General features: G+C 36.0%; 1 protein-coding gene across 2 annotated transcripts in view; it reads left to right on the top strand.

The window, feature by feature from the left end:
* Positions 1-17,881: 17,881 nt before the first annotated feature.
* jeb (low-density lipoprotein receptor domain-containing jelly belly protein) overlaps positions 17,882-26,769 on the top strand; it is a 207,091-nt gene continuing 198,203 nt past the window's right edge. For both annotated transcript variants that reach the window (XM_073990196.1, XM_073990197.1), the window contains exon 1: positions 17,882-21,851. In XM_073990196.1, the coding sequence (XP_073846297.1) occupies positions 20,378-21,851 (1,474 nt within the window). In that variant the 5' untranslated portion in view covers positions 17,882-20,377. The remainder of the gene's footprint in view (positions 21,852-26,769) is intronic.

Genomic DNA, 26,769 nt, shown 5'->3' with positions numbered 1-26,769 from the left:
AAAAAAGAACTTCTACAATGTTCCCATACTGATGAGTATCGCATAATTGTCGTGTTTCTCCTTGTGTCTTAACCCCTTGCTTTACTTAAAAATACATGAATTAACACGAATTTACCGTTGATAATTTCATTTTCCAGGAAAATTGTTATAATATAACATTCCAGTCATGTGGCTAGAGCTGCACTTGCCATTCACTAATGTTGCTCTTGTAGAGCCAACACTGAAGAACATTTCAGCCGTCATTCTCTGAATGAATACTATGAAGCGAAGCAAAGTACACAGCAAGTCAGAGCTATTATAGAAAAACAATGAAGAAGCAACAACAGCAACAACAACTCCACCATAACAATCAAGAAATGTTACTATGTCGTCACAAAGTCTCTGTATTTTTTCTGTAACAATGAAAGATGTTTGTATTGAAACGGTTTCTGCTACTGCTGCTTCGGATGCTGGGTAAATACCAAACCAATGGGATTTGGAGAGCCAAAAAATTGGCAATGTTCTGTTGTGCGGAGGCTGTGAAAGCAATCATTTCTATGAATGTGAATACTCACACAGTATGTGTGTGAGTGAGTGAATGAGTAATGTTTGGACAATGTTGTTGGGAAAAACAGTAAAAATTCTGGTGGCACCTTTGTGGCAATTTTTCATTGACGCTTTTTTCTACTTCGACTTCTCAATGCGTGGTGCTGGTCGTGTTGTAATCACCGAGTAAAGGTGTTGGAGAAGTTGTTGTCACTTTTTTTGGTGGTCCATAGATACTCAAATACACGAACACACACACATTACCATCCACTGAAAGGTGAGAATGAAACTCATGTGATTCTAGGTAGGATTGTCTGTCTGTTTTACTTCAATTTGTTGTTTCTGTTGTCCTTTGTGGGCAATAGAAGGATAAATGAATGAGTTTGGAGCAAAGTTCCACAAAATGTTTCTGTGTGTGTATATTTTGTTGTTTTAATATGAGTAAAATATATTAGTAATACGACAAATGACAATAAGAACAGCAACGGCAACACAGCCGAAAAAAATATATATGAATGAAAATCTACGTTGATTGAGTATTTAGCTAGAAAATTTGCCTACAATTCCACAGATACACAAGCAAACGCACATCCTGTTCAGAGGTGACACAATCAAACCTATGTGTGTGTGTTCGTGTTGCTACAAGCTTGTGAAATGATTTGTTAGACAATTTTTTTTGTCATGACTCTTTGTTATCTTCATTACGTTTTGTTTTAACTTACCTTAGGTTTATTCTTTTTGTTTTTCGAAAGAAAATTGCTATTGTCTCAACGAAGCAGAAAGGAAACGTGTAAGCAAAATTTCAAAAAAATCAGCTTAGCGTATGTCTTTCAAATGGTGGCTTTTCATTGAAATCAGACATGTCCTTACATAATATTACACATATTCTGAAAACAAGTATGTGTTTTGAATGTCATTGCCAGGCAAATAGCTGGAGAGTAGGTTACATTAGGTACATTGTTATGTAAGCGAATTATTTTCACATGTTTGGAAATTCTATGAATTTCGTGGTGTATATGTCACGCTTTAATTTTAAGCTAAGGAAGATCTCCAGTTGCTGCTAAATAATGATATTTTGAGTACAAAAACTACCGTCTTACTTTTGACAAGAAATCCAATGGGTTGAACAATTGGTGAATTACAATTGATCATCATTTTCATTGAGCATTAGTATATTACTATTGAACATCGAGCAATTACTATTGGCTATAAGTCAATTACTATTACAAATGGACTATTCATAGTGAGCATTCGTTAATTACCACTGAAAATTTATTAATTGCCATTGAGTACTGGTCAGTTTCCATTTAGCATTGGTCTATTACTATTGATTATTGATCAATTACTGTTGGCCATTTGTCAATTTACAATTGATCACTGGCCAAATACTGTTGACCATTTGTCAGTTACGATTAATAAATATTGACCATTAGTCAATTACCATTGACCTTTTTCAATTACTATTGACAATTGGTCAATTATTATTGACTGTTGGTCAATTTCTGTTGACCATTGGTCAATTATTATTGACAATTGGTCAATTATTACTCGATTTCTCAATGTCTGTTAACTATTGGTCAATTACTGTTGACCATTGGTCAATTTTTCTTGACCATTGGTCAATTAATTTTAACCGTTGGTCAGTTACTGTTTGCCATTGATCAATTACTGTTTACAATTGGTCAATTACTTTTGACCATTGGTCAATTGACAGTTACTGACCATTGGTCAATCACTATTCACCAGTAGTCAATTCCTATTGATCATTGGTCAATTACTATTGACCGTGGAATGGACCAGTAGTCAATTAATGTTAACTATTGGTCAATTACTATTGACCATTTATCAATTACTGTTGACCAGTGGTCAAATAGGTCGACAATTGATCAAATAGTGTCTATCATTTGTTAAGTACTGTTGACCATTGGTTAAGTACTGTTGACCATTGGTCAATTACTGTTGACCATTGGTCAATTACTGTTGACCTTTGGTCAATTACTGTTAACCATTTGTCAATTACTGTTGACCATTGGCCAATTACTGTTGACCACTGGTTAGTTACTGTTGACCATTGGTCAATTACTGTTGACCATTGGTAAATTACTGTTGATCATTGGTCAATTACTGTTGATTTTTATTCAATTACTGCTTACCATGGGTTAATTTATGTTGACCATTGGTCAATTACTATTCACCAGTAGTCAATTACAGTTTACCATTGATCAATTACTGTTGACTGTTGGTCAATTACTATTGACCATTGGTCAATTACTATTGACTATTGGTTAATTACGGTTGTTTCATTGGTCAAATACGGTCGACAATTGATCAACTGTCTACCATTGGTCAGTTTTTAATGACAATTGGTCATATACTAGCGACAGGTGCCCAATTACTGTTGACCATTGGCCTAGTACTGCAATGTTGACCATTGTTCAATTACTGTCGATCATTGGTCAATTACTGTAGACCATAGGCCAATTACTGTTGACCATTGGTCAATTACTTTTAGCCATTGGTCAATTACTTTTAGCCATTGGTCAATTACTGTTGACCATTGGACAATTACTGTTGACCATTGGTCAATTACTGTTGACCATTGGTCAATTACTGTTGACCATTGGTCAATTACTGTTGACCATTGGTCAATTACTGTTGACCATTGGTCAATTACTGTTGACCATTGGTCAATTACTGTTGACCATTGGTCAATTACTGTTGACCATTGGTCAATTACTGTTGACCATTGGTCAATTACTGTTGACCATTTGTCAATTACTGTTGACCATTGGTCAATTACTGTTGACCATTGGTCAATTACTGCTTACCATTGGTCAATTAATGTTGACCATTGGTCAATTAATGTTGACCATTGGTCAACCACTATTCACCAGTAGTCAATTACCATTGATCATTGGTCAATTACTTTTGACCATTGGTCAATTACTGTTGACCGTGGAACATTGGCCAATTACTATTCACCAGTAGTCAATTAATGTTAACCATTGGTCAATTACTATTGACCATTGGTCAATCACTGTTGACCATTGGTCAATTACTGTTGACCATTGGTCAATTACTATTGACCATTGGTCAATTGCTGTTGCATGTGGTCAATTACTGTTGACCATTGGTGAATTACTGTTGACCATTGGTGAATTACTGTTGACCATTGGTCAATTACTATTGACCATTGGTCAATTACTGTTGACCATTGGTCAATTACTGTTGACCATTGGTGAATTACTATTGGCCATTGGTCAATTGCTGTTGAACGTGGTCAATTACTGTTGACCATTGGTCAATTTCTGTTGAACATTGGTCAATTACTGTTGACCATTGGTAAATTAATGTTGACCATTGGTCAATTAATGTTGACCATTGGTCAATTACTGTTGACCATTGGTCAAATACTGTGGACCATTGTTCAATTACTGTTACTAATTGGTCAATTACTATTGACCATTGGTCAATTACTATTGACCATTGGTCAATTGCTGTTGACCATTGGTCAATTAATGCAGGCAATTAGTTAGTTACTGTTCACCATTGGTCAATTAATGTTGACCACTGGTCAATCACTAATGACCACCGGTAAATTACTATTGATCATTGGTCAATTATTGTTGACCATTGGTCAGTTACTATTGAAAATTGGTCAGTTGCTGTTGACCAGTGGCCAATTACTATTCACCAGTAGTCAAATTTTATTACTGTCGACCATTGGTCAATTACTGTTGGCCATTGGTCAATTACTGTTTACCATTGATCAGTTACTGATAATCATTGGCCAATTACTATTCACCAGTAGTCAATTACTGTTGACCATTGTTCAATTGCTATTGACCATTGCTCAATTACTGTTAACCATTGGTCAATTATTATTGACTATTGGTCAATTAACATTGGTCAATTTATGTGACCATTGGTCTATTACTGTTGAATGTTGACCATTGATCAAATACTGTTGATCATTGGGCAATTACTGTTTACCATTGGTCAAATACTGCTGTTTATTTGTCAATTACTTCTGACCATTGATCAATTACTGTTGACCATTGGTCAATTACTGTTGACCATTCGTCAATTACTTTTTGCCATCCGTCAATTACTGTTGACTATTGTTCAAATACTGTACTGTCGACAATCAACTACTAATGACTCAACTCAACTGCTATTGGCCTATTACTATTGACCATTGGCCAACTACTGTCAATTTCTGTTGTCCATTGGTCAGTTATTATTGACCGTTGATCAATTACTGTGCACCATTGAACAATTACTGTTGACCATTGGCCAATTACTATTCACCAGTAGTCAATTATTATACTGTTGACCATTGGTCAATTACTGTTGGCCATTGGTCATTTACTGTTTACCATTGGTCAATTACTGTCAATCATTGGCCAATTACTATTGACCATTGATCAATTACTGTTGACCATTGGTCAAATAGGTCGACAATTGTTCGAATACTGTATACCAATGGTTAAGTACTGTTGAACATTGGTCGATTGCTATAAACCATTGCTCAATTACTGTTAACCATTGGTCAGTTACTGTTGACCATTCGTCAATTACTTTTGGCCATCCGTCAAATACTGTTGACTATTGGTCAAATACTATCGACAATCAATTACTAATGACTCAACTACAGTCAATTTCTGTTGATCATTGGTCAATTATTATTGACCGTTGATCATCACTGTGTACCATTGAACAATTACTGTTGACCATTGGTCAATTTATGTTGACCATTGGTCAATTTATGTTGACCATTGGTCTATTCCTGTTGAACCATTGGTCAAATACTATTGATCATTGGTCAATTACTTCTGACCATTGATCAATTACTGTTGACCGTTGGTCAATTACTGTTGACCATTCATCAATTACTATTTACCATTGGTCAAATACTTCTGTCCATTGGACAATTACTTCTGACCATTGATCAATTACTGTTGACCATTGGTCAATTACTGTTGGCCCTTCGTCAATTTCTTTTGGCCATCCTTCAAATACTGTTGACTAGGTCAAATACTATCGACAATCAATTACTAATGACTCAACTACTGTCAATTTCTGTTGACTATTGTCAATTATTATTGAACGTTGATCAATTACAGTGTACCATTGAACAATTACTGTTGACCATTGGTCAATTACTATTATTATTGACAATTGACAATTGGCCAATAAATATTGGACAATTATATTGAAAAATAGTTATTGGTCCTCTTATATTAAATACTCAATTTCTATTGACCATTGGTCAATTAATTTTGACAATTGGTCAATTACTGTTGAACATTGATCAATTACTGCTGATAATGGGTCAATTACTGTTCACCATTGATCAATTACTGTTGACCATATGTTAATTATTATTGAGCATTGGCCAATTAATTTTGACAATTGGTCAATTTCAATTACAGCTGATAATTGGTCAATTACTGTTCATCATTGATCAATTTTTGTTGACCATTGATAAATTACTATTGGGCAATTACTATTGAGCAACTGATAATTCAAAGTCTATTGCCCAATTAGCATTATGCTTTGATCAATTACGTTTAAGCATTAGTTATTTACCATTAAGTATTTATGAATTCACATTGAGCACTGGCCAATTCCTATTCATCCTAACTCAATTTGCCAGTTAGTGGCCAATTATCTCTAAGCAGTGGTCAGTTAATATTGACCATTGGCTATTCACAATTGATCAATTCCTATCGGCAGTTTAATTAATACTGACTTCCAGTCAAATGGTGATGCAACATTTGGACAACATTTACAATTGTCCGCTTCCTCACAGACTTATGGTCAAATCCCTATTAAAAATTATTTGTTTAAATATTTTTCGTCCATTATCCTTGTCATTCTTTTAAATTGACCATATACATTGTAATTATTAATTCTATTTTCAATAGTTTGTGAATCAATTAATTCTTTTCTTAGAAATTCGAAAATTGTTTCCTAATAAATGTCAAGCGGCAATAGAAATTGTGTACTATTACTGTCATTCTAAATATTACCGGCTATTATGGTGACATTGGCAATGTCGTTGTTGTTATCGTCGTTATTGCAATATTTCCCATATTATGACTATTTTTATTTGCCATACTATTAATATTCCGTTAACCGAACAGCAACTGGCTTCTTATATGACATTATTTTAAGGCATCTGCTATAGTTCGCCTCTCATGTCTTCACCTCTTTCGCGGTATAGTTATGGTACTACTACATAGTACTATCAACATATTCATATGTATGTGTGTATATTCTACACACAATCCTTATTGCATATTATATGGTATTCTGCTAATCTTACCCGCTGTGATGACATACTGTATGTATGTGTATAAATTCTTATAGATATGCATGTATGTGTAAATATGCATATATGCAGTTATTCAATAACCAAAACGCAGCTATTATATGGAAATCGTTTTGAAAGTTGTCCAATCATTACACAAACTATGCATTAATCGTTTTTCTATTATTGGCGTGCTACGGCTTGTCATGGCGAGGAATTGCAACTGTGCCAATCATGTCGTTCTGTCATGACTTAACCATGAACTATTATCAATGAAATTAGGACATAATAAATTGCAAAGCGATACGTATCGCATCTGGAAGATGGAATGGTGTATGGTTGTGTTAAAATGTTAGAAATAGAATTATGTCGGAATGTGATAACGTAGGTAAGTAAATGACATCTGTTTGATATAACTTTTAGATGGGTATTGCATCTCAGGGCGCAGAGTGAGTAGGTGATATTTTGGAAAGGGAGAAAGAAAGTTATTTACAAGAAGCAAGAGAGTATTAAGGGAGTAGAAGTGATTTCGAATAACATTAGATGAATCGAGTTGAAGGGGATCGAAAACGATAACTATTATCAATTGAATTTATTGATTGTTTTGACCGGATAACTTACACCCATATTCTGCACTGGGGATCTTCTTACCAGCAGATCTCTGTGTGGCACAGAAAGTGGATGAAATATTTTACAAAAACCAAATCTATCTACAACGTGACAAAATGTATAAACTCGTTTCTGTACATGAACTCCATAATATGGCTACCATAATGCATACGGATTTAGTTCACTTTATTGCAACTTCATCAATGACTCTTACGAAAATAATTATCATTCACCTCAAGTCATCTTAGTCTTTAATATTTTACTTTTCGAAATCAACTTCCTATTGCAGGGGATTGCTATCCACCAAGGTAATAATGGGTCAGAAGTAGTGTCAACACATTTTTGGAAACACATTCCCCTGTGGCTGTAATATCAATACATTGCCACGGAGACTTTTTACTGTTCCACACAGAGGTTAGGCTTTCTCTCCCTTCCCTGATCGATATCCTGATCGTTGATGTACCTAGTTACTTGTACAATTGTGTCGTAGCCAATAATTATTGTAATAAACTTCATCACACCGCCGTTCTCGATTATCATCAGCTGAGTTGCAGAATTTCAACACATCGTCGTTCCCGATCATTATCGGGATCGTAGTCAATCGAATAATCATCAATTAACACGTTCCCGATAATCGTTAAAACGTAGAACCCGAAAATCAGTTTCGTTGTTCCTGATCATCAACGCACGTCGCCATTACAATTTCGTTCCCGATCATCCATAGCTGCTATCCACTCTTATCACCGTCATTGCTACAAGCTTTCTGAAGCCTATCATCCAAACAATTTTCACATGTAATTCGTAAATTTTCAATTATAATTAGAAACATTTCGCTTGTAATTTGAGAATTCCAATAGTAATTTGTAATTCGGATTTTTTAATTTGTAATTCGATTTTTCTCATTTTAAATTCGAAAAAAAAATACAAAATTTATGGTTGCATTGCATAGTGGTCCCACTTGTATGGAAAAGAGTGCAAAAAGGTTTATAACAAGCCAAAAAACAGAAAACTATTTTTAGTGGATGTAGGTCCATACTTGGGTATAGCTTCCATAGAAAGGTACCGTCCGATTTTTGGTATTTTGACGATTTTGGCCAAATTTACCAACCGATTTGGATGTTATTTTGCATTTTGAATTCTGAGTGGATAAATTACCTCCTTGCAAAAATATTTAATATAGATCCACGGTTAGGTATAGCCCCCATACAAATGTACCCTCAGAATTTCAGTATTTTGACAATTTACCGAAATTTTCCAACTGATTTCGTTGAGTGAACCAAATACCTCCACGCCGAAAATGGTCAATATCGGTCTACGTTCAGGTATATCCCCATATAAACGTACCTCTCGAATTCCGAAATTTTGACGATTTACCCACCTTTTTCAAATGATTTGGCTGTAATTTTGCATCTTGAGTTCTGAGCGAATAAAATACCTCCTTGCAAAATAAGTTCAGGTCCAAGTTTAGGTATAGCTCCCATATAAACGTACCTACCGATTTTACAGGCGTGGTATAAGAGGAATAACTTAACGGGTGGCTGATGGGGGCAGCTGGACTTTTTTAATCGTAAACTATAGAATTTCTTCTGCATTTTTTTTCGAATTTGAAATGAAATAATCAATTTAGACCCTCCGTTTTGATATTTACACCTCAAAGGCCTAAACCTTTTTTTTTTAATTTGGGCAAAATCGCAGGCAAACAAGAGATATATTAAGGGTAGGATTATGGGGTAATGTATCCTTTCATTTCGATTAAATGCTTCTTTTATCCCTCCAACCGATCGATGGAAATAAAATTGTGGAAAGATATCGCCTAAGTGAGGGAAACCATATCAATTTCGAGGTGAAATTGGTTCTAAAGCCGAAGGTCTCGCCCATATGAGCAATCGCCTAAACGGACTATCTTCTGAGGTTATGTCGAGGTTATCGGGTTTGTCAGTGTTGATAATTCACAACCCCGTAAAAGACACTCGGATAGGTTGTCCTCAAATCTATCGAATAATCCTTCTTTCGATATAATAATAATTGTTCCACAAACATCCCTGAAGGGACAAGGGAGACTTCTCTCATATCAATGAGTGCACCCCGATTCATATTAGCTCAATGATATGGGACCTACTGTTTATCACCGAGTCCGAACGGCGTGTCTTAAGACAGCACTTTGTAGAGAAGTTTTACATGGCTGAAATACTCAAGAAATGTCGCCAACATTACTGAGCGGTATTTTGTCACCGCTGAAAAATGTTTGATGTTTCCTGGCCGGGGAATCAAACCCACGACCTTCAGCGTGCAAGTCGGGCGTGCATACCATTGCACCACGGTGGCACCCTTCTTTCGATATTGGTGGGAAAAATTGAAATTTTATGTAAGTAAGGAGAAAAATGCAAATTGTCAACAATTATATGTTTTCAGCGCTCTTATAGAAAACACTACGAGGGGCACTAAGAAGTTTCTGTCCTAATAATGAGAATGAGAATATTTATCATCGAAAATGGTTTTATTGTTTTTCAAAGTATTTTCCAGCATGATTTATTCACTTTTTCATTGAGGCACCTCCAAAACATGGTTTTTGAACGCCTCAAGAGCATCTTCATGCGACAAAAATCGTTGACCACGGTTTTTTTTTCTTGATGGGCGGGGATCAAATGAAGTCAATGGGTGCCAAGTCAGGGCTGTACGGCGGATGACCCATCAATTCCAAGTTTTGTGCGGTCAAAAAGGAGCTGCACAGTGGTCGAAATCACTGATCTAGCGGCGCCATATTAACTAGGGAAAGAATGGGATATGTTTCTGAAATGTTGTACAAACTCAACCTGTATCCGTGGGTAAAAATTGACTAAATATGGACAACATTGGCTAATATTTTGGTATAGCCGCCATATAACGGTACCTCCCGATTTTCGGTATTTTGGGAGATTTAATCTACATTTTCTGACTAAATTAGGTATAATTTGATATTTGTGGTTCCCAGTAGTCACAAACATTATCCATCAAAAATTGTGGACATAGGTCTGCGTTTTGATATTGCCCCCATATAAAGGTATCTCCCAATATTTGGTGTTTTGAGGATTTTAACCACATTTTTAGACCATACCCAGCAAAATTTGAAGGAAGGGGTTCCATGCGATGACGCGATTTCTTGGCATCTTTTACATTAGTTCAAACGAAGTCGTGAAAGATCCGATCTTTTCATTAGCAGTTGAACCAATGCAAAGGAAGTCGTGAAAGATCGGATCTTTTCATCAGCTTTTGAACCCATGCAAGGGAAGTCGTAAAAGATCCGATCATCAGCATTTGAACCTATTCCATCGATCCACTAGAGATGAATTTTGTGTTTTTATTTATACACATTTTCCTAAATATATAAGAATATTTATTTACAACTAGGAGACTCGAAATCACAACCAACGTTGTTAAAACTCTCGTCGCAATGATAATGTCATTGCAAAGAGTTGGTGAAAATGACATGCCAATGCATTGGTGGAAATGACATTCCAAAGCATTGGTGAAACAGAGATTTCGATCATTGTGCGTTGGATCATAAAGCTCGCATTGTCATGCTACACAATGTTTCTTCATCTCCTGTTCATTTTTCGAAATTCTCCGAAGACTTCAAGCAAACAAATTGTGGTAAACCAATCGGAATTGGCCATCTTACGTTGTTCAAGCGGAACAATCGCCGCATGACCAGTTTTGCCGAAGAAACAGGCGACCATTTGCTTCGAACAATTTTTGTTGAATTTGACTCCTTTTCGAAGACCCACTCGGTCGATTACTGTTTTGTTTCCGGCTCATACTCATAGATCCATGATTCGTCACTTGTGGCATCTTATAAACGTCTCTTAAAGCACTGCAATTTCTTTGCACCAAGCGACACAAGCCTTTGAACAATTGTCAAATTGTGCGGTATCCAAGGAGAACTAACCTTTTTTGTGGCCAGGTGTTCATGCAATATCGAAGAAATGCCTAAGGATGTCCCTATCTCCCGGTATTCCGCGTGACGATCTTGCATTATCAGTCCACACACGGCATCAATGTTTTCTGGCACTACGGCCGTTTTTGGACAACCTTCACGAACTTCGTGTATTAGTGAGCGTCGACCACGATTGAATTCATTAAACCAGTTTTTCATAGTGCTATATAAAGTTTAAGTTCATCGATGCACTCTTGCCGTGATAATCCAAGTCGAAAGTTGTGAAAAATTATAGCACGGAAATGTTCACAAGTTAATTCTTTGTTTTTGGCAAATTGATTTTTCAAGTCACAATCTTCCAATGGAAAAGTCAGATGGCGCCAGGCAAAATGTAGTATGGGTGTCACCGTTGTGCAACTGTATGCACACTAGGGTTATGACGTTTTTCCCTGTATCATATTCTGATGAGTTTTTACCTAAGATTAGATAAAATTTTAATTATAAGGTGATCCGAGAAAAAAGCTCACGCACAAAGTCATTTCAAATTTTTCTATGTGAGTTTTTTGACAAACTCTGGCAAATTTTCAAGCTTCTACGTTCAAAAGCAACGATCCTATTCAAGAAATGGCATTTCGAAAAATGGGATAATATTACAGATTTTGTTGTAATGACGGATCCCAAAACCAAGCATTTCCGCGATTTTGGTTTCATTAATTACTACCATTCGTGTAGGATTGATAATATCCTAAATACTCGCCCTCATAAGATTAATATTCCATAAAACAGTTTTTCATTTTATAACGTTTTTTGCTTCTCCTGTAAAGTTGTGATTTTGTGGGTTACGTCTTCGGGCATTTAAGGTGACAATATATAACATAAAATGGGTGTATGTTTGTATGTTCCGTATAGACTCTTGAAAATGCCAGAGAATGTAATTTAAGAGGCAACGTTCGATGAATCTCCGACCCTATGTACCTATTTGGGGCTATAGCTCTGATATATTACATACATTATAAGAAGGTGGAAGGACGAAACAGTGGGCTCTTAAGTTGCCACTGGACATTCATTTGAATGAAGAGCACACATGCAATATTAACTATAAATTTTCACCTGGAACGAATGTATGATGACACATAAAAATTCCCTAGAAGCTTTAGATCGATTCTTGAAGGATTTAAGAAGCAATCCGCGTTTAGTTTTCAGACAAACACTTCCAGTTATTGTATTCCAGCATGTCGACACCAACATTTCTGAAGATTTTTTATTTATAGTCACTTGCAGTTCCCGACTAAGAAAAGGTAACATAAAACTGATTCAAGGGCCAGCAACGTGGACCGGGTCTGCTAGTGTCATATATAATTTCATATATCATATCAATTAAAAGTAGTTTGTGCGGGACCTTTTTTAATATTTAAATGAAATAAAAGTTATTATAGTCAATAATAGGCAAAAGGTCCTTTATTCGTGCAATAGGAAATTATTTCTTGAGTATTTAAAAAAAAAATCAAAGTGGTTTGTGCGTGACCTTTCGAAAAGTCAAAAATGTCGCCAACATTACGCTGTTGCGTGTATTTTTGCCACCGATGTAATTGTGACGTTGTCTAATCTGGAATTTTCCCATTTTCCGCTGAGGAATTTCAATAAAATAAGTGTTAAACAGAGAGATCGGGATAGGTAAAAATTAATATATAGACTGAAAGAGGACTCCATAAACTTTATTTCTTCGAAAATATTACTCCATAGGTTGTACGTTCAAGTCCACTAAAGTTTGATAAAACATAAATACCGCTGCTGTAGTTAACGTAACGTTACAATTAGGATCGACAATAGTTCCAAAAAGGAATGTTCATTTCTTTCTCCAAAAATGTGCAAAAATGTCGTATTTTCCCATATATGAAACAGTAGTCGTCTGTAGTGGCGTAGGTCTGGCCTACACTTTCAAATATTTTCACCGAATATTGGTTTCTTTAATTTCCCGATCTGACATATTGGACAGGAAAATTGAATTGCGGAACACTGTTCGTCGAAAGTCAAAATAAATCGACATATATTTTATTACTGGGTACCACCGTAGTGTAAAGGTATGTGCACCCGCCTTGCACGCTGATGGTCGTTGATTCGAATCCCCGGCCAAGCAACAAAATAGTTCTAATCGAGCTTCCGCCTCGAAATTTTAAACATTGGTTTATAACGAGGCAGAGAGGTAGAAAAACATTAGTGGATGTAGGTCCACATTTAGGTATAGCCCCTATATAGAGTTACAGCCCGATTTTTGGTATTTTGACGAATATAGACAAATTTTCCAACCAATTTGGTTGAAATTTTGTATTTTGAGTACTGAGTGAACAAAATACATCCCCGCAAAAAATGTCCAATATAGGTCCATGTTTAGGTATAGCCCCCATATAAAGGTACCGCCCGATTTTCGGTATTTTGACGATTTTAGCCAAATTACGTACCTCCCGATTTTAGGAATTTTGAACGATTTTTGCCAATTTTTCCAACCAACTTGGCTGTAATTTTTGATTTTCAGTTCACAGTGCATAAAACACCTTCCTGCAAAATATGTTGAATATGGGTCCAAGTTTATGTATAGCCCCCATATAAAAGTACCTTCCGACTTTCGGAATTTTGGCGATTTTACAGGCGTGGTATAAGGGAAATAACTTACCGGAGCAGCTGGATTCTTTTTTATCGTAAACTAGAGACTTTCCCTGTATTTTACAAAAATATGCAGTCTCCCAAATACTCCCAACATTAGTAAAACTGAACATAAATTTATAGTACTGATAGTAAAAATACCAGAAAAAGTAATTTACAAAGAATTTATTTTTAAGGAAGTTAGAAAACGATTTATGAATATTTTTTTCGTGAAAACCTTTTCAATACCACCAACTATAAGTTTCATTCTGGGAATTCTACATTTACCTCTTTTATTTTTTATAATATCACTCATTAGCTGCGAAGGCTTTGCGGATGTATTTTACATTTTCAAGGCACCACATACAAATTTCAACTTCTTTGGCTTAACTTGACATATTACCGCTGTAATTTGCCAAAAATAATAAAAGGTATTAAAAATGTTATGTGTTTAGAAAATGTTTATTTCAATCAAATTCGTTGCTACACATTTTTCGATTATTTTTATTTTTTTCTAAAAAAACCGCGATGTTGTAGTTTCGGATCATATAAATCATAGATCGTGAAAATCCATTCACTAGAATGACTGAAACGGCTACTGCAAAAATTGAAAAAATTGCGAAAAATGTTTTTTGAAAATATCGCGGATTAATTTGCGTTTTAAAAACCAAAAATTGGTTGTGAGTGTACATCCATGGTTCTTGATAGATTTTTATTAAAATGGATTGGTTAATATTGGTTGCCTTTGCCTTCACCAAAATTAATACTTCAAAAAACTTCAACTTAAACATTATTTTGAAAAAAATGCGACCCCATGCTGCAATATATGTATAAAAATATTCAATTGGACAATTAATACGCTATGGCTCCACGTAATTTGCAATAATGCAAAAACTGGACTTTTTCTGTCATGATAGGGACAATTTGTAACATGGGAGGAAAATGTGGTTCTCTACACAAGACCCATTATTTATTAGGCAACAGGCCCGTTATCTAGCAGACATATTATTGCAATTTCCATCAGAGGAAAAGTCAGTAGTTCATTTTTCATAAAATAAAGAGAAATGCAATTTTTATATTCATACAAAAGTAATGGTCCATTTCACCTAGGGGAAAAGTCAGTACTTCTTTTTCCATATGTACCCTACTTTGGCGGTATATACCCTCCAAGAATTCAAATATGGACGAAAAAAAAATTTATATTTATTTTTATATTTTACAAAAGTAATAGTACATTTCACCCGCTAAATAATATCATATCATCATCCAAAATTGTAGGCATCTTCTTCCACCTTAACTCTTATCTCGTGCAAAGTTTCGTAACCATTGCGCTACAATTGCGACCTCTAGCTACACTACAAACAAATAACTGGATATATTAGACTGTAATTCTGTTATCTGACCATGTACACCAAAACAATTGGCATCAATAGAAAGGTCAAGAGTTTCTTTTCCCAGTATAGCTTACTTACGCGGAATGTGTATTCCAGAAATAAAGATTTAAGCTGTATATTAAAAATTTTCACAATTTTCACTCAAAAGTTGTGGTCCATTTCACCCCCTAAATATTATCTGATCATCATCTTAATTTGTAAGCTTCTTCTTTGTCATAACCCTTATATATATAATTGTTCCACAAACATCCCATAAGGGACAAGGGAGACTTCTCTCATATCAATGAGTGCACCCCGATTCATTTTAGCTCAATGATGTGGGACCTACAGTTTATCGCCGAGTCCGAACGGCGTACCTAAGACACCACTTTTGTAGAAAAGTTTTACATAGCTGAAATACTCAGGAAATGTTGCCAACATTACTGAGGGGTATTTTGCCACCGTTGAAAAGTGTTTTGATGTTGCATGGCCGGGGAATCGAACCCACGAGCTAATGTGTGCAAGGCGGACGTGCATACCATTGCACCACGGTGGCACCCGTCATATACCCTTACCTTATTTAATATTTCGAGGCGATTGGACTATTATTGCGACCTACAGGGCCGCTACAAAATTGGAAAAAAAATATGTTTTTGGTCCATTTCACCCGCTAAATATTTCACGATCATCACCAATAACAATAGGTGTCTATTCTGGTCTGAACCCAACCTCTATGTAAAATTTCGTGACGATTGGGCTGGAGTTTGATTACAATTTATAATGGACAGACGGACGGATGGTCAAACATCCCAAAATCGCTTTATCTCGTCGAGATATGAAGATTGGTATACCACATTGGGGGTCTCCGACGAATATTTCGCGGTGTTACATGATTTTTTGTCAAAACAAACTTATAATACCCTTTCCGCATAGTGGTGTAGGGTATAATAAATTGAAATATCCTGTTTGTTGTTTTACTTTATGACAGCTCCCAATTGGTGGCTAGTGGATCTAAGTGGAATTTACCAATCAATAGATTTGATGCATTTGATGAAATCGACGAAAGATAACAAAACAATCCTTAAATGCACTCAGAGTAGAGTGAGTATTTGTCCATTTCTTACCTTTATTACTTTATTTTTTAATAAAATAAAATAGATAAAAACCTGAGCTATTTTCTGTAATAGAATTGTTATGATGTTTTGTAACTTCACACACACAAAGTCACAGAGGAATCCATTGAGAGCAGTGATGCTCAATCACACCGATTTTCGTCTTAAGAAACGAACTACATTAGTCTTTCTTTAGTTATAAATAGCTTTGTTTAAAATGGAAGGCAAATATTATCAATACGGAGACGTGTATTGTGTGAGCATACCTGTTATAGAGTGGACATATTTTTGTAACCTCTTCCTTGCTACAGAGAGAGATGAGAAATGTCACTTGCCTTCCTTTGCAAGGCAAAAAACAAAACAGTCTGACACGCACACATGAAGGAAGGACCAAGGAAACATATGATAAAGCCACTGGGTACCGTTATGTGATGTGAGTAAAATTTCTCTCCCTCTACCCCTCTCTCTCTCAGTTTGATTTACTCTCTTTGTGTTAAGGATTGTGTGAGAGAGTCTGTTGTGTGAGTGACTGGCTGGCTGGCTGAGTGAGTGAATGAGTTTGTTTTTAGTTGAACTAAATAAAGGACTTGTGTAACTAAAAATAAACATTACTTTGCATAAAGGAAGAACGCACAAACGAACAGCAATAGCAGCAACAACAACAACGGGTATTGCTGTGATGACTATTTGCCGGTGCTGAGTCGTAGTTGTGTTATGCCTGTTTCGTGTAATTGTGTGAGTAGAGCGTGTATATGTTTTGTTATTTTTTTCTTAGTATAGCTATTTGCTGTGATAGTTAAGGTTGGTAGGCAGGCAGGCTGTTATCCTCCTGGAAAGAGGCCAGAGGATGTTTTTGGTAGAAATGAAAAAAAAAACATATGGGTTGTTGAATACAAACAAAAGGGCGGCGGGCGGTCTAAGTGTGTTGTTTTGCCTTTGTCTTCTGGTGGGACAACTGCAAATTTCTGTCAGAAAAGAGAGCAAAACGTGGGAACAAGAGTTATTCTAAAGAGTGCTCTCTTTAGAAGAGTTTTATGAATTGCTGTGACGTTTTTTCCTTTGGTTTGGAACAGAACAGAGTGTATGAAATTGTAATGAGCGGTGTTGTTGTTGGGATGTTCCATTCAATGTTCGAATGTGTTGGCAATGTGCAAAACAAGTGGTTGAGCTGAATGGAATTGAAGTAAAGCGGTTCCATTGCTGGGCCTGAAAGAAACATCATCGTCATCATTTAGCCAGGCACTCTGTTTCGGTTTCTGCTGCTGCTGCTGAGCCATTCAGTCAGTCATCGTGGATGGTATGCGAACGAATGACGAACGAAGTCAAACGAATATTAAACGTTACATAGTTAGTCGTCTAACTACGTTCCTTAAGAGAACAAGAAGAAGAGTTACAACTACAACTGAGTTAAGAGAAGAAGCAGCAGCAGTCACCATTTGGAGTGTAATATTATGTATGGAGGGGTGCCAGCCAGACAACAGAGTACCTAATATATCAGTTGTGTTAGGCGCAGCAGCAGCATTAGTAGCAGCACTTAAGCGAATGCGAGCATTTCTAACAGTAGACAAACAGGCGAAACCTGCTGAGACGACGAGTCCTTGCTCGTCGGTTCATATGATAGGAAGGACAACAAAATTGTTGTGTTATTAGAAAAGAAAAAAATCTCAAAAGAAGAAAAAATAGAATTTTTGTTTGAAAAGAAGTGAAATATAAAAAAATTAAACAAGAAAAATATTCAAAAGTGCAATAAAAATACGAATAAAAAAGTTTAAAGCAAGAAGATAAAACGAAAAATTGTATAATAACCCATGAAGATAAAAGTTATAAGAAAAGAAATTTTACAAAACAAGTGGAGGCACGAAAGAAGAGTCCATCAAGTCAACACCTACCTTTGGTGAAGTGTTGTTAAAAATAAAAAGCAACCATAGAAAAACGGGGAAAAGTTGGCCTAAATAAGCCAAGACGAAAACAAGTGTTTACAGTTTAAAAAATATTCCCCAACACTTAACACAGTTCCTGGTAAAGGCACCAAATTAAAAAAAGAAATAAAAGGCCACAAGACCTTTAAAGAAAATATTTACAAAAAAAATACTTTAAAAAATATTTAAAATATTTTTCAAAACAAATTAACAAAAAGTTTAGAAATTGTAAATTTCAAAGAAAGTGTGAATTTTAAAGTGCAGTAATTTTTTTTTAAACTTTTCAAGTTATTTTCTCAAAAAAGAAATAACCAAAAAATCTCAAAAGCACCAGTTGCTTCTTAATAAAAAATAAAGTTCCTTATAAACGAAAAAAAAAAACAAAAACAACAACCACAACTAAAAAACAATAATTACGAAATTTTTACCAAACATTCCGACGGCATAAAGAAAATTTGCAAATAAGGCTAATAGAAATAACAAGCCAGTGGAAGCCTTTAAGGATAACTCAATAAACTTGGTGCTAGACAAATACAAGCAACCAAACCGGCTTGGAAAACTGGCAGACAACAAAAGCAAATTGCCCTGCAAAAGCTATTGACCAGCAGTAAAGTAAAAAATACACAAAAAAAACATAGCCATAGTGACCAGCAGGAAAAAATAAACCAGGAACCCGGAAAATAACAAAGACACCACGTCTAGTTCTCCATATATATTGTAGTATACATTCATACCTACACATTTGTACATAAGAAAGAAAAGTACTTTGCTTAGCTCTAGACTTGCTAGACATAAACATCATCATCGGCAGCAGCAACATCATTATCATCATCGAGGTTATTACAAATCCGCCAGCAAGACATATAACGAACGAACGAACCAACGCCAGGTAAAACTCTATATAAAGAGAAGAGGGGGGCTAAACTGAAGACTGCTCAACACAAATAACAACTCGAAGAAGAACAACAGCAACAACAAAAGGAAACAGTTTACATATTTCTAACTAAAGAAAAATAACACAAGAAAAAAAAAAAAAAACGAAAACTAAATTCTCCTACCCTGCTTGATTACCACCCAACAACAGCAACTAACAAAGAAACCAAAAAAGAAGTAGAAAACAAAAAAAGCTGCAACATAAACATTAGGAATAGAGCAGAACTTAAAGCCATCAAAAGCAGCAGCAACAGCAACACAAGCCAAGAACAAGGAGAAGTTCTTTTTGCCATTACCACCGAGTAGTAAGAAAAAACGGAACGGAAGCAACAAGCCAAAAACAAAGAAAGAACAAAAAAATAACAACAAACTTCTGGGTGTTTGTTTAGTGAACTTCTTTTTCCTTAGCGTTATTGTTGTTGTCGAGAAACCTGGCCCAACAGACAGACACCTAACTAAGCTCCTCAAGTCAGACAGACAAACAATCAGTCACACACAAATACAGGTGGAAAAGCCTTAAAGCCAAAAAACAAAAACAACAACAAAAAACCTAGAAAGGGAATCATAACGCACACACAGCCAAACAAAAACATACTTAACGGCTCCCAGCAGATTCTTGGCAAAATATCAAATTATCCTGGAAAGACGAAGAAGAAGAGCATAGAAGGAAAGAAAGACATAAAACCCCCTTTAACGTAAACAGGAAACAAGCCAACAAACAAGCTCCACCAAGCAATTGGCAAGCTCTAAAAACAATTGCCAAATTGCCCTTTCCACTTCCCTCCCAAACCGGCGTGGCATTTGAAAAATGCTAAATTTTCCCCTTAACAAATCAGGCCCCAGGAAAATTTGTTAAAAACCCTCAACCCTGTTAAAATACTTTCTTTACCTCCCTCCCTCGGCTCTCCAGGCACCTCTTTAGCTATCTGGTCGAATCGAATTCCTTCAAGATTACGTTTCAACATTGTCAAAGTTTAAACGTGTTGAAAATACCGCCCATCATCAGTGACTACTGCAAAAGCCTTAATAAAAGGAAAATGTTTTTCTCACTGATACAGACACTGGTCTGTGTGCTGCTGGTCAATGGTGGCCTCTATGCCCTGCATTTAACGGGTTCCAATGGTGGTGGTGGTGGCGGCAGCAGTAACAACAATCCCAGCAATTCTGCGCTCAATGGTGGCGGCCATAGTTCCTCTTCTGGCCACCAAATGAAAAATCCTCCTCCCTCGAATCCCTTTCAAAGTTCCTCGAATCGCATCAACGAAGAGCTGGCCGATTTGGCCCAGCGAGAAAGAGAACGCCTAATGGCCATTGGTTTGGCCAAACAAACCGCTGAGGAATCCGGTTATCACGGCCGCCCCGTTATAACGGGCCGCATAAAAATGCATCCCGTCGATGACATGGATTCGGAATACACCAATTGGTTAAATGCCCGCAATGTCATGTTTGGCAGTGTGGTAAAACAACCAGCAGCCCCACCTCTAATGAACGAAGAAGACTATGAGGATGAATTGAGCTACGAACCGTTGCGTAGGCCCACCAAATATGAATATGGCCGTGTGGTACAACCGGCCGAAAGGGAATTTGAAAATCCTCACAATTTGGATTTGGATGACTTCATGGAATTGGAACAAATGGCCGATGAGGAAGAGGCCTTTCCCGATTTGGATGGTTATGCCTATTTGGAAGATCTCATGGCCGAGGAGAATAAGGAGCGTTTGCAGCATCAACAGCAGCAGCCACAACATCACAATGTTCCTCAATTTCCCGGTTATCCAACAACACATCATGCACAAAATCCCTATGGCTATCAGGGTCAGGAGTCACAAATGGAGGCCCTGCCTCACACCCTGCAGGAATATTTAGAAAAGGAACAACTGCAGCAGCAACAACAGAAACATCATGCCTCGCAACAGCACCATGCTCAACAACAGCAACAACATCCACAGTATAACTCAAACCTTAACAACAACCAACAAAAATATGCCAACAACATACGCCTACAACAAAAATGGCAACGCAAACGGGCTCAAATGCAGCAGCAACAACAATTGCCACGCAACATTTTTGGCCAAAAGAACAAACAGCAGCCGCACTATTTTAAGGCCCAATCGACCCATAAATTCTCATTGGCCAATTCTGAAGCCACCGCAACCAGCAAAATCAATCCCCATTTAAATGAATTCAAGGAAAATCAAATGGATAGTCATCAGAATCAGAACAACAACAACAATAAACAAAATAAAACTGAAAAATCCTCCAGCAGCAGCTCTTCTACGGCGAACAACAACAACAACATTGTATCAGCCATTGGTGAACAACAAAAACCCGATCAGCTGTTACATCCAAATCACAAGCGTTCAGGTGGTGGTGCTGGTACAGCTGGTATGTCATCAGCAGCAGCCGCCGCCGCTGCTGCTGCAGCAGCTGTGGCCTCACCCCACAGCCTGGCCAATCAATTAATGTTACGCTCAGCGCGTGGACAAAGGCAATATGATGTGCCACAAATTGGTAAGTCGAAAAGATTTTTCTTGTTCTGATTTTCTTCGTAATTAAATTTGTTATAAGGGTTAGATTTGGATTACCAAGTAATGTTTTGTTTAAGGAAAGTTTGGCAAAAGTTTGTCTGGCATTGTTTTATAAGTCATGTCAACTAAAAATAGATTTTGCAACAACAACAACAATAATAGTTTGCATATCGTCTTTATGGTCAATGACACAAGAAAGGATTGTCTTTTGTTTTCTAAATTTTGTCTCATCTTTTGTTGATTACATGAAAGGGGTTGTTGTTGGTATTTTATGAAGCGGCTTTCGGGTCCATTTGATTAACCAAAGTTAGAAAATAAAATAACTTTGTTAAGTTTTGGAAAAATTAGCTAAAAAGAAAAACTTAGCAGACATTTAAGTAAAATTTTTAACAATTTTTATTGTGTCCTAAGGACAATTAAAGTCAGGGACAGACATTGCAACTTCTTTGTAAAGATTTATCATGCTCTAAAGTCTGTAAATGTGTTGTTTAAAGCTTCAATTATTACACAGTCAATAGCAATGTCCCGTAAGAACATCAAATAATTTGCAGGGGAATGAATCCTCAGGGAAAGTTGATAAAATCAACGCCAAAAAGCATTTGTCCGCAGGATAAACAAGAAACTTTTTGCGCTGAGAAATTTCTTATTGGAGTTAACGGAAACATTTTATTTTTAATACTGAGAAGAATAATGGAGTAAAACTCAGGATACTTTGAAAACTTTAATCTACTTCAATACAAGAAATGTTTTGAATCGAGTCGAAATTGAAGAAGGATGTTAGAATTATATAAAATGCAAGAAGTCATCATGGTACAATGGCTTGTTGGACGTGGTAACTTCACCAGGGCCGATTCTATTTATGCTAAATAAATAAGGTAAAGTTGTTGATTTTCGATAAACTCATAACTTTCCCTTGAAAGATTGTTATGGGGTATAAATAAAATCGGCGCCTCGCACGCTAAATGTCCGATTCGATTACAATTACTGGAAATATCACAAAAATTTAGGCAACATTTCCTGAGTATTTTAGCCATGCAAAACCTCTCTACATGTGGTGTCATAATTTTAAAGAAATAACCCATTACTTTTCAGCCTAGAAGTAATGCAAAAGGCAGATTGTTTAAATTACTCTGCAATGGGTTACTCGACTGTTAAATTTTTAAATTATGAAATAGGCCACCTATATCCGAGTAAAATTCCTACTGATCCTCTCTACCAAGTCCCTGCTATTATGATGATGATGTTTTCGTTCTAAATATAACAAAAGGTCTTCTCAGAGAAGCTCAGTAGGAATTTTACTCGAAGCTCCTCTATACCGTGTGTGTTTTTAAAGAAGCCACATTGTATATGCCTGCAGTAGTAGAAGTCCAGTAGAACTTCTCATAGAAATTAAACTGTTTCTCTCAAAGAAGTCCAGTAGGATGATTTTATAAACAAACAACAACGAATTCACGGCAATAGAACTAATATTGGGATAACATGAGCTGCCTCATAAATATACTGATTTGAGAAACGCATGTTGTACGCTTGAAATATTTCCCACGTAGAGTCGTAGTATTTTCCTTTCCAGTATTCCGAACTCTTTCATTACCGTTGGTGATATCGAAAACCATATGGGTAAGGCATAAACCAGAACGGGTCTAATAGTAGCTTTGTACAGCAATAACTTCCGGTAATACCCTGCTATGAAAGAGTCTACCAAAAGACCCCTTAATACCATATGCCTTCCCCAACTTGCTGCGTGCATTTTGGTTAAATTTAAACAATTTGGTTAACCAAATTCCCAAATATTTGAATCTGTCTTTAAATGGTATTTCCACACCATTCAGAGACAGTCTCGAAGTTTCCAACTCTTGCATTTGTCGGAAGCGTTTCTCAAGCACATAGCCTTGCTCTTGGAAGTATTGATATTTATGCCCCATTCAGTATAAAAAGTATTAACCGTTCATAAGTGACAGGATACAATAGTCAACGCCTCACTTGGAGATTCTGAGGAACCCCACAAGATACACTATTCATATCAGGGGGCCTATTCCGTAACTTTTTAACAACTTTACTTTCATATTTCCAAGCTGAATGTAAAACCTCCTATCAGTGAAAAAGTTTCTAAACATATTAACTACATGCGGTTCAAAGCCTAAACGGGACATTTTACACACGATGCCATTAGAGTTGTGTAGTTCCGGAACGAACTAGTTTTAAGGAACTATTGCGAATAAGGAGCTATTGGAACAACATCCAGCTCTTGCTTTTATATAGTTCCTTTAGTTCATATATTTCCTTTTGTTCGTCGATCTTTTTTCGTTGCGTTAATTTTTCTTATTTTGCGACATTGGCAAATTAACGACATTGGCAATTCCACCAAACGATGAAAACAAAAGGCACGATAACAGAACTATTTCGCTCTCAGAACTATTTGTAAACAAAGGAAACAGAAAGAACGATGAAAAAAAAAGATTCATGGAACTATATCTCTCTTGGAACTATTTGGAACGAAGGAACTGAAAGAACGATGAAAGAGAAAGATTCATTGAACTATATCGCTCTCGGAACTCTTTGGAACTATATTAAGGAACTAGTTCCTTTTTGTAAAAGGAACTAAAATGATCGATCAGCTCCGGGAACTAGATTGCTCAACACTAGATGCCATCGCGATAAGTCCTATCGAACGCTTTCTTCACCTTCCAGCGAGATTGCAACCGTGCATTTTCTTTATCTCAAATTAGAAATGATATCATTACTGAATTTAGTTAACGCATTCACCGTCGAATCATCCTTTTTAAAGTCGAATTGAAATTCTGAAATATAGCCGTTTGGTAAACCTGCATCCAATTTTTCCCCCAAAATTTTTTCAAATAACTTGCCCAAATTTGATAACCCTGAAATCGTTCTCAAATTATTAATGTCTGTTGATTTTTTTTTTCTTTTTGATGGGAAGAATCTTTCCTGTTTTCCAGAATTTAGGAAAATATAAATTGTTTAAACAATTATTGAATAAAACAACTAGGTATTGTATTGCTTTTAATGGATACTTTCGTATTAGGAAATAAGAAATATCGTCCAAACCACATGATTTATTTTTATTAATTTTCTCGTTTAGAGTTATGCTTGATGATCGAAAATTTTTTGCAAGAGAAAAAGGAAAGCCAAGGACTCAAACCCACACAGTCACCAAATTACGTGACCTGGTTTCGCCGTTAGTTGAGCAGCTCTTCAGACGTATCGACTGTGGGATGGCTTCTCTGTCCTAGAACTTTTGGTTTTTCAAATGCAAATGTGTTTTTATACAACCGCGGATATTTGGCCGTTGAATTGTATTTCTTCATGACAAACGCTTTTTTGCGCTGCCTTTGAAGTTATGTGTTTGGCTTTGAACGCTAACAAGCCGTGACAACATTTTTTCCTATGTTTTCAAGGACGCGGATTCAAATCCCAGGGTGTTCAAATCCCATGATTTATTATTTAGCCGTGACCCTGCCTGCTGCCCTTTCCTATTAATCCGTAAATTTGCCTATATGCATTTGGGCCAGGTTTAATATTTCTAAGTTTATCGTCAAACATTTGTGCCTGGTCTATTTCTACCTTCTCTGACTGAAGAATTTAACCTTTTTTATATATAATCCGAAATTTGACATAGGTAGATGTCATTTTTCGTAAAGTTTATGGAAACTGGAATTTTGCAGGAGACCGGGATCAATTGTATTCGCAATATAACTTAATTTAAGTTTCATTTAATTTTTTATAGCAGTTGGCTCACAAAGTTTTGTGCCTAGAAGTATGCACCTTACTTTGATTTCTTTGTGTATAGATGTTGAATTATAGATGGCGTTCTTTACCACAATAAAAACTATTGTAAATATTGTGGTAAATTTTACCCACTAATAAATACAAATTGTTTTGATTATATAATTAAAACAACAAGCCTAATAAGCCTACCTTGATGATCAGAAATTCGGATAATGAGTTTTTATTAATGACCATAACCTGTATTATTATAATACCCAATATTTTCGATTAGTTTGCTGTTAATTTAAATTTCCAATTTGAGGAGGGTATTAACCTCTGTAACACATCGACCTTTATACATCGACGAGCTGAGTCGAAATGTTTGTCTGTCCACCTGTCTATCTAATCATGTTGCAGGTCACATTTAGATCACGAAATTTGGTGTGGAGATGGAGTCCCCGAGAGGAAAAGCATATTGATTTTGATGATGGTTTGGGATCAGATTAGGTAAAAAACTTCTGTGGGAAATAACCATCGTTTTAGTCTTATGCAAAAATCTGATACAAAGTAGGTTGGCAACGAGACACCGCAATAGTTGTTAATGCAACCTATTTTTTTATTGGTTGATTGTAATTTTTAGATGTCAGTTTGGGAAATTCGGAAAGAAGTGAGCAATATTAAATTAGACGTTCTGAGCTTTAAATTGGTACCAATTGTGTTACCAAACCTGCAGGCGTGGGGGCCTATTCTGTAACTTTTTAATGACAATCGACATAATGAACAACCTTGGTATTCTGTTAACAAACTTTAACAACTTTTGTTAAAAATGTCGTTATAAAAACAACACACCAATTTTCGAAGTTTAAAAATCAACAAAAATGTTTAATATTGGATTTACCTTTGGTTTTTAAAATTCTATGTGTATATTTTGTTTAGGAATACATGTTCCAGAACCTGCAAGTAGCTACTTTTTTACTACGACAAAATTTTTTCCTTTATGTTATCGGAAAAAATAGTGAAAATTAGTATATTCTTGCAGTTCTGGAACTGACCACAAGTAGCTACTTTTTTACTACGACAAAATTTTTTCCTTTATGTTATCGGAAAAAATAGTGAAAATTTGTATATTCTTGCAGTTCTGGAACAGACCACATAATTAAAAGTTTTTGAATGTT

Source organism: Musca autumnalis, unplaced genomic scaffold (assembly GCF_047663935.1).
Source record: "Musca autumnalis isolate F117 unplaced genomic scaffold, ASM4766393v1 scaffold_5, whole genome shotgun sequence".
NCBI classification, from domain to species: domain Eukaryota; kingdom Metazoa; phylum Arthropoda; class Insecta; order Diptera; family Muscidae; genus Musca; species Musca autumnalis.
The sequence above is the reverse complement of the archived record's forward strand: the minus strand, read 5'-3'. Positions and strand labels throughout refer to the sequence as shown.